Source organism: Bison bison, unplaced genomic scaffold, assembly GCF_000754665.1.
Source record: "Bison bison bison isolate TAMUID 2011002044 unplaced genomic scaffold, Bison_UMD1.0 scf7180017864351, whole genome shotgun sequence".
In the NCBI taxonomy this organism is placed as follows: Eukaryota; Metazoa; Chordata; class Mammalia; order Artiodactyla; family Bovidae; genus Bison; species Bison bison.
Genome location: NW_011494923.1, coordinates 1,808,147 through 1,817,932, shown reverse-complemented (window position 1 = coordinate 1,817,932; position 9,786 = coordinate 1,808,147). Strand labels below are relative to the sequence as shown.

Sequence of the window (9,786 nt, the reverse complement as noted above, 5' to 3'; positions counted from 1 at the left end):
CCAACATCTGCTGGATCATGGAAAAAGCAAGAGAATTCCAGAAAAGCATCTATTTCTGCTTTATTGACTATGCCAAAGCCTTTAACTGTGTGGATCACAATAAACTGTGGAAAAATCTGAAAGAGATGGGAATACCAGACCACCTGATCTGCCTCTTGAGAAATTTGTATGCAGGTCAGGAAGCAGCAGTTAGAACTGGACATGGAACAACAGACTGGTTCCAAATAGGAAAAGGAGTACATCAAGGCTGTATATTGTCACCCTGTTTATTTAACTTATATGCAGAGTACATCATGAGAAACACTGGACTGGAAGAAACACAAGCTGGAATCAAGATTGCTGGGAGAAACATCAATAACCTCAAATATGCAGATGACACCACCCTTATGGCAGAAAGTGAAGAGCAACTAAAAAGCCTCCTGATGAAAGTGAAAGTGGAGAGTGAAAAAGTTGACTTAAAGCTCAACATTCAGAAAACGAAGATCATGGCATCTGGTCCCATCACTTCATGGGAAATAGACAGGGAAACAGTCAAAACAGTGTCAGACTTTAGTTTTCTGGGCTCCAAAATCACTACAGATGGTGACAGCAGCCATGAAATTAAAAGACGCTTACTCCTTGGAAGGAAAGTTATGACCAACCTAGATAGCATATTCAAAAGCAGAGACATTACTTTGCCAACAAAGGTTCATCTAGTCAAGGCTATGGTTCTTCCTGTGGTCATGTATGGATTTGAGAGTTGGACCGTGAAGAAGGCTGAGCGCCAAAGAATTGATGCTTTTGAACTGTGGTGTTGGAGAAGACTCTTGAGAGTCGCTTGGACTGCAAGGAGATCCAACCAGTCCATTCTGAAGGAGATCAGCCCTGAGATTTCTTTGGAAGGAATGATGCTGAAGCTGAAACTCCAGTACCTTGGCCACCTCATGCGAAGAGTTGACTCATTGGAAAAGACTGATGCTGGGAGGGACTGGGGGCAAGAGGATAAGGGGACGACAGAGGATGAGATGGCTGGATGGCATCACTGACTCGATGGACGTGAGTCTGGGTAAACTCCCAGAGTTGGTGATGGACAGGAAGACCTGGTGTGCTGCGATTCATGGGGTTGCAAAGAGTCGGACACGACTGAGCAACTGATCTGATCTGATCTGATCTAGGTTGCTCATAACTTTCCTTCCAAAGAGTAAGTGTCTTTTAATTTCATGGCTGCAGTCACCATCTGCAGTGATTTTGGAGCCCAGAAAAATAAAGTCTGACACTGGTTCGCCATCTATTTCCCATGAAGTGATGGGACCAGATGCCATGATCTTCGTTTTCTGAATGTTGAACTTTAAGTCAACTTTTTCACTCTCCACTTTCACTTTCATCAAGAGGCTCTGTAGTTCCTCTTCACTTTCTGCCATAAGGGTGGTATCATCTGCATATCTTTGGTTATTGATATTTCTCCTGGCAATCTTGATTCCAGCTTGTGCTTCTTCCAGCCCAGCATTTCTCATGATGTACTCTGCATAGAAGTTAAATAAGAAGCGTGACAATATATATCCTTGATGTACTCCTTTTCCTATTTGGAACCAGTCCGTTGTTCCATGTCCAGTTCTAACTGCTGCTTCCTGACCTGCATATAGGTTTCTCAAGAGGCAGGTCAGGTGGTCTGGTATTCCCATCTCTTGAAGAATTTCCCATAGTTTATTGTGATCCACAGAGTCAAAGGCTTTGGCATAGTCAATAAAGCAGAAATAGATATTTTTCTGGAACTCTCTTCCTTTTTCCATGATCCAGCGGATGTTGGCAATTTGATCTCTGGTTCCTCTGCTTTTACTAAAACCATTTTGAACATCTGGAAGTTCATGGTTCATGTATTGCTGAAGCCTGGCTTGTCGAATTTTGAGGATTACTTTATTAGTATGTGAGATGAGTGCAATTGTGTGGTAGTTTGAGCATTCTTTGGCATTGCTGGAGTTTCTACCAGTGTGTAATTCAATTTTCCAAGAAAGGAAATGGAAAAAACAGTTGTTAATCAAAAATAGAGTAGAAAAAAATTCATAAGTCAAAAGCAAATGGTCTTAACTGATTTTAATAAAAAGGTGTGTTTGCAAGCAAAGCAAAATTCTGACTAGAGATAAACTACAAAATATATTCAGCTAAAACATCCAAATATAATGGAGCAAAACCCAAATATTGCAACAGCAATAATGTGAAAAATGCAGGTCACTTAATTTCAGATTTATCTTGGAGGAGAAGGAAGCAAGACAAATGCAAATGATTTCAGAGTTATTTAGTACGAAAGGGAGTCAAAACAAATTGTCAAAATACTGACAATTTCTTTTTCATTATTATTAATTCAAAGGGTTAAAAACCAGGGAATCTTTAGCCAGTTCAGTGTTATTGACAATATAATAATTCTCAGATATTCAAGAATCAAAGATGCTGTCATCATGAAATTTTCTTTTTACAAGATGTGTGGTTTATATGATGAAGAGTTGATGATATGAATATCGTTTTAAATCTAATTTTAGATCAATGGAAACTGCAAAAGTAACTCTAGATATTGACATAAATACAGAGAGTAAACAATGTCAAAAGGAGGATTGCAGCTCGTCTATTTAAATTTTTGATGCATTTCTGAGATCATCAGAATCAGAATGTAATTGTCATTATTGTTTACAAAGTACTAACTAGATCAGTAGAAAAATAATGTTTAAAACTAAGTAAGTTTGATGGTGAGGAAATAAAAATTAAAAATATAATCTTTACAAATGCTAGATATAATGCTTTAGAAAATAGAGTACAAAACCATGAATGGAATAAAAAGAAGGCTTGAGTTTAATTAAAAAGTAGTAACATTTAAAAATATTAAAATCTTTCAAAATACTGAAAACATTATTTTTAATGAGAAATAACATTAACAGAAATATGTTGGTTCTGTATCAGAAAACTATACAATTTACTAAAAGACACTACTAAAGACTTGAAGAATCATACCATGAACCTGGAAAATGCACTATATAAAAGGAAAAATGAAAGTGAAAGTGAAAATGTTAGTTTCTCAGTCATGTCCAACTCTTTGCGACTTCATGGACTGTAGCCCACCAGGCTCCTCTGTCCATGAGAGTTCCCAGGCAAGAATATTGGAGTGGGTTGGCATTTCCTCCTCCAGGGGATCTTCCTGACCTAAGGAGTGAACCTGGGTCTCCTGCATAGCAGGCAGATTCTTTACCAATTGAGTTACCAGGGAAGCCCGTATAAAAGAAATCTACCTGTAAATCAGTACAATTCCAATGAGCAATCTCTTGTATTTTTGTTCCTTGCAAAAATATTCTGACCTGAGACTTCTTCTCCAGGACAGCAAAATGATTTTTAAAAAACTACAGTATTAGCATAGGATTGCATATATAGATTCCTCACATAAAATAGACAAGAATATGCAGAAACACATAAAATAGGTAGACATTTAGTTTATGGTAAGTGACAAAAATATTGATGAAAGAAATCGTGTGGGATACAACTGTCTGTCACAGAAGAATTAAAGTCATATTGTATGCTTCAGCCTCAAATCACAGACCAAAATACATTTTAGATAGATTAAAATAAAATAATAAAAGTGTTAGATGATAACAGCAATTCTTATGTGTATAATATTATCATGACAAAAGCATTTCAAATCAGGATCCACAAGTCAGACCTCATAATACAAAACTTTGGTAGATTTGATTACATAAAATTGTAAGATGTATCTATGGATGAAAAGACCATAAAATGAAGGTATATAAAAATAAGCTGCTTAAAAGGTTCATCTTTTTTGTGGAGAGAGCCATTAAAACAGAAATTTTGAATGGAATATAGATTTCAAAAATAGTACAAAATTAATGCAGTAATGTGGGATATACATATATATATATATTTAGGCACATTTATATTAGCTTATAATACTAAGTACTTAACACTTCAATATTATATTAGACAATTTTTTCTTTAATTATAGTATGTGTGTGCTCAGTTGTGTCTGACTCTTTGTGACCCCATGAACTGTGTAGCCCACCAGGCTCCTCTATCCATCGGATTGTCCAGACAAAAATACTGGAGTGGGTTGACATTCGCTTCTCCAAGAGATCTTCCCAACCCAGGGATTGAACCCACATGTCTTGCGTATTCTGCATTGATGGCAGATTCTTAACCACTGCACCTCCTTGAGTATCTGCTGTTAATACTATACGGGAATTCATGTGGCATTGGTGGAGGATGAATTTATACAATTTTTCTGCAATGTAATTTGGCAGTGTTTATCAAAATTCTTTTAAAATATTTACATTCTGTGATCCAGCAATACCACTTCTCAGAACTTACCTTCAGGAAAGAAGACAGGTACAGATGCACTAGCAAGAGTGATTTCTCAGCTCCCAAAAAGGTGCTCAGTTCTGAGAGATATTCAGCAAATAAAATGGACATAATTTATGACTACTTATATGCAGATGACACCACCCTTATGGCAGAAAGTGAAGAAGAACTACAGAGCCTCTTGATGAAAGTGAAAGAGGAGAGTGAAAAAGTTGGTTTAAAGCTCAACATTCAGAAAACTAAGATCATGGCATCCAGTCCCATCACTTCATGGCAGATAGATGGGGAAACAGTGGAAACAGTGGCTGACTTTATTTTTCTGGGCTCCAAAATCACTGCAGGTGGTGATTGTAGCCATAAAATTAGAAGACACTTACTCCTTGGAAGGAAAGTTATGAACAACCTAGACAGCATATTCAAAAGCAGAGACATTACTTTGCCAACAAAGGTCCATCTAGTCAAGGCTATGGTTTTTCCAGTGGTCATGTGAGATTTGGACTATAAAGAGAGCTTAACACTGAAAAATTGATGCTTTTGAACTGTACTATTGGAGAAGACTCTTGAGAGTCCCTTGGACTGCAAGGAGATCCAACCAGTCCATCCTAAAGGAGACCAGTCCTGGGTGTTCATTGGAAGGACTGATGTTGAAGCTGAAACTCCAATACTTTGGCGACCTCATGCGAAGAGCTGACTCATTAGAAAAGACCCTGGTGCTGGGAAAGATTGAGGACAGGAGGAAAAGGGGATGACAGATGATGAGATGGTTGGATGGCATCATCGACTGGATGGACATGGGTTTGGGTGGACTCTGGGAGTTGGTGATGGACAGAGAGGCCTGGCGTGCTGTGGTTCATGGGGTCACCAAGAATAGGACACGACTGAGCAACTGAACTGAACTGTATTTGGGAACTTGAACAGGAGGTAGAATTTGAAACTGATTCTGATATATCTAAGCTAGGAATAGGGTATTCAGAGGCATGGCAGATTTAGTTTTTGCTCCTGTGTATAATAGAAAGCTAAATTAACAATAGCTGCTGTGACAATTTTACTTTTTTCAGTATTCAGTGTTTGAAAATAAAGCTTTTCTTTTTCCCCTCAAGCAGTCTGATGATCCCCGTGTTATTAGTTGGGCAACAATTTTCTTCCAGGTGGAGATTCAGTGACCTATGGCCTGACTTATTCTTGTGGTTCTCTTAATTTCAGCTCATACCTCCTGCTATCACTCTGGATGGTTACATGTGGGAGACTTTTATTAGCTGGGCCTTCTTTCACCTATCTAGAACACAAATCGTATGGTTCCACATGCAACTGCCAGTGAAGCTGGTAAATGTCTAGCTCTGTGCACTGAAAAATAAAGGACGCAAATTTGTTATCAGCTAGAAATATCTGCCCATAATATCCTTCTGATCACCAAATATTTTTTACCTTCATTTTGTCACATAAACCATTGCCCTACCCCATCCAAAGAGATAACCCAGAGTCCCATCAAACTAGTGTACCCAACTCAATGACCAAGGTCCTCAAATATGCATAATTATCTTCATCATCTCCAGATGCATTAGCTCAAGGAAAAATGAACCAAAACACAAGTTTCAATGCTCTTTTCCACCCCATGTAAAAAATACAGTGATAGAACAGAGTCAGGAAAAACCCTGTGCTGTGCTTAGTTGCTCAGTTGTGTCCGACTCTGCAACCCCATGGACTGTAGCCCCACCAGGCTCCTCTGTCCATGGGGATTCTCCAGCCAAGAATACTGGAGTGGGTTGCCACGCCCTCCTCCAGGGGAACTTTCCAACACAGGGATCAAACCGGGGTCTCTTGCATTGCAGGCGGATTCCTTACCAGCTGAGCTACCAGAAAAGCTCCAGGAAAAGCCCTCCTTAATATAAATGCTCTCTTTTGGAAGAAGAGGAATAATGGGAAACACCGAGTAGTCACTGATCCATAATAATTATGAAAATATTTCAGACTGGCATGAAAAGTTCCCTTTGTGTTGGCAACAGTTATAGTCCCTAAAGAAACTAGCTTCTCTTCTGATCATTCTTTTTTTTTTTTAATTTAATTTTATTTTTTGCCTTCCTCCAAGTCTATCTTACAGGAAGTTCAGCCTTGTCAGTCATGCTCTGTGGCCACAGTGGAAGTGGGTGTTTGGTCATATGCTCTCATGGGTACTACACAGGTCTTATAGGCCACTTCTTGTTTTCACCACTTTTGGTAGTCTAGAAGTTTTTGATGTTTCAATAATCAGACTTTTCTTTCTTTTTATTTGTTTTCTAACTAGGTACATGCTTCTTTGGCACAGTAGTTCCATTAAAAACAAAGTAGACTCCTAATCTATTTGTCAGATTCCTGTACCTATAACCATATTTCAAGACTTTTTGGAAGCAGAATTGCCAGACCTAATTTATTTGTTTCCTGTCTCCCTCTGAAACTCTTTTGTAGATTGTAGACTGTACGCAGCTCTCCTGAAGCTATGCACACAAAGGACCCTGGATGGTAGGCAGTATACTCAATCTGACCTTTGCCACAGAGCTGAGCCTTAGTATATTTTGTTGCTCAAAACTTCATTTAGTTTTATCTCTTATTATGCAACTTTTATAAATAGTGGATTTTCCAAACTTTTAAATACTCACATCTGAGCTTCCTTTGATCTTTTTATTTCTGCTTGAAAACTGGCCATCCTCTACTAGGCTCAGCTCTCTCCTTTAATATCTTAACAAAAGCAGAACGTAAAAGTATATCAGAATCTAATCTTTCCAACCACTGCCCTTAAAGCTACAAGTGCAACAGACATTTAATCCTCAATGTTGAGTATTCATCTTCCTCCTTCAATCGATAATACAACAGAGTTTGTAACACCCCCCTCTCCTTAAAAAATGATCTTTCCTTTAATCAATTATTGTTTGCTCGCCAGGATCTCTTCCTACCCCACTTTTCTCTCCTTCTCAATCTTCTCTGCTGGAAGCAACTTCTGTCAGACTTTAAATATGGGAACTTTTCAGGTCTCAATTTTCAGACTTTTTCTCCTCTCTATCTAGACTCTCTCCCTTAGAGAGTTCATCAGTTTCCTCAGCTTTAAATGATATTTGTATGATGTATTTGTATAAAATAATAATATTTGTATAATTTGTATAATATTTGTATATTTGTATAATTGTTATAATCTCTAATCCCAGCCTTTCCTATGCATAACTGTATTTTTAAATTATATAGTTGTGTTTGTCACATTTAAAAATACACATACTTTCAGGTGGAGAAGAGGAGAAAGAAAAGGCATATAACTAAACAAAATCATATATGTATATTTGTTTACTGTCTCTCCCTTAAAATGTAAACTCAGTGGCAATGGTAATTTATGTGTCAAATTTTATATCCCCAATATCTGTTGACTAGATGATTGGTGTAATACATGTTAAAAAAACTTTATTTTAATGTGCTACTTTCCAAAACAACTCATTCTAATGCAGATATGTACTCTATGTCTAAAATCACATGAACTAAAACAATATTTTTTTCTCTTTTTTCAAGATCCCAATGCTCTGGCTGGCCAGACTGGCCCTGATCATGCTCTTATAGGAGGAATCGTGGCTGTAGTTGTATTTGTCACTCTGTGTTCTATATTTTTGCTTGGACGATATCTGGCAAGACATAAAGGTAGGTTATACATAATAAGACATTCTTAAATTTCACAAAAAAATTCTAAAGACTAGCTTCATCATGAAATATTATTCTTTCTGTGTGTGTGTATGTGTGTGATGAGGGTTGAAATTGAGAGATCTGAATACTAAATTATTTCAGAGAATTCTTAATTATTTTACTCAACATTAAAGTTGGATTGGGTTAGCAAAATAATACTTAGCCAATAGCCAGAAGTCACAGAGTGAATCATTGGTTCAAGAAAAAAAAAAAAAGAAATATGGGAGTGAGTTTGTAGTATATCTCTAGGACTGAAATTCAACTCTAATATTAATCATTTGGTAATGTTCCTGTTTGTAAGTTTATGGACACATATGTGGCCATATTAATAAGGAAAATATGTGATTTTTTTGCAATGGGTTAGGTAGAAAACTATTGGTATAATCTACTTCTAAATGGAGTTACCAAAATGAATGCTGACACATTTGATGTGATCATTATCAACATCTGAACAAAGGGCCCTGATTGCTACAGATGAGTGGATCACATGGTCTGTAGCCATCATTAAATAAATCAAAGTACTCATTACCCATGCCAGTTTGGCAGTTGCCTCTAGTTAACCTGCACACAGCTTCATCTGCAACATATACCTGAAAACTGAAATAAAGTATACAACTTTAGAAGGGTGAATTGTATGGTTTCTTACACCTCAGAATATGTTTCAACATATAAGAAATCTGGCTTAAGTTTCTTCCTAAATGAATGTGACTTTAACAGTGGTTGTTTTACCACTCTGACAAAACTAACATGGTTTTCTTCCAACACCCACAGGAACATATTTAACAAATGAAGCTAAAGGAGCTGAAGATGCACCAGATGCTGACACAGCCATTATCAATGCTGAGGGCAGCCAAGTCAATGCTGAAGAAAAAAAAGAATATTTCATTTAAAATGCAGGCCAAGATTCTGAATTTTATGTACCAGGCTGGCTGCTGGAGAAAACTGGCTATCATCTTTCAGAATTCATTTCTACCATCTTCTGCTACCTTTATTAACTTCCATACCGTACTGCTATCCGTAGCCAGTGTATGCCAACAATCAGCTGTCGAAAGCATCACCCTTTAATTACCGTACCATCCATAATGCAGGACATTTATTACCGCGTAAATTCCACACCATTGCTCTTTTAACATTACAGTGCTTGAATATACAGCCTTAACAATGTTGATCATCTCCTTGGATCATGATATTGAATTGTTTTTGTACATTGAAAAAAAAAAAGTGTGCAGAGCTTCCCCCACCCCTCATTTTTGGCTCCCTTTAAATCAAAGACCTTGTAAATCTGCCACTGGACAGCTTTCACAAGGAACAGGATTAGGTACAGACCTAACATGCTTAAGTTCAATTCGGATGTTAGTGGTTTATGATGTTTTCTACATGTCTATCTTCAAAGGCATGTTTTGGAAACATATGCCCTAAAAAACACAAACTGAAATAAACTATTGAAGAATAGATTCTGGAATATTTGAGATTATACTGATAAAGCTGCATCAATTTGCTATTTAAAAATATAGTATTTGATACAGGAGCCATGAATATGGATTACAGTCATGACATGCAGTCTTATATAATTATATAGATCCCACCATTAGCTTATTTTAGCTTCATCTACCAATAAATTGTTACAAACATTTTACCATTTTGGGAATCACAAAGACTTCATTCATTTCTCTAATTTGATTCTGTAATTTATTTGCTCCATACTCACCTGCCTAAACAAAATTGAAATATCCATAGGGCACAATTTTGAAACATTTT

At 37.1% G+C, this 9,786-nt stretch overlaps 1 protein-coding gene across 1 annotated transcript in view; it reads left to right on the top strand.

The window, feature by feature from the left end:
- CADM2 (cell adhesion molecule 2) overlaps nt 1–9,136 on the top strand; it is a 1,272,453-nt gene extending 1,263,317 nt beyond the window's left edge. Inside the window, exons 10-11 of the mRNA XM_010854843.1 lie at nt 7,861–7,986; nt 8,800–9,136. Of these exons, the coding sequence (XP_010853145.1) occupies nt 7,861–7,986; nt 8,800–8,918 (245 nt within the window). The 3' untranslated portion in view covers nt 8,919–9,136. The remainder of the gene's footprint in view (nt 1–7,860; nt 7,987–8,799) is intronic.
- The last annotated feature ends 650 nt before the right edge of the window (nt 9,137–9,786 follow it).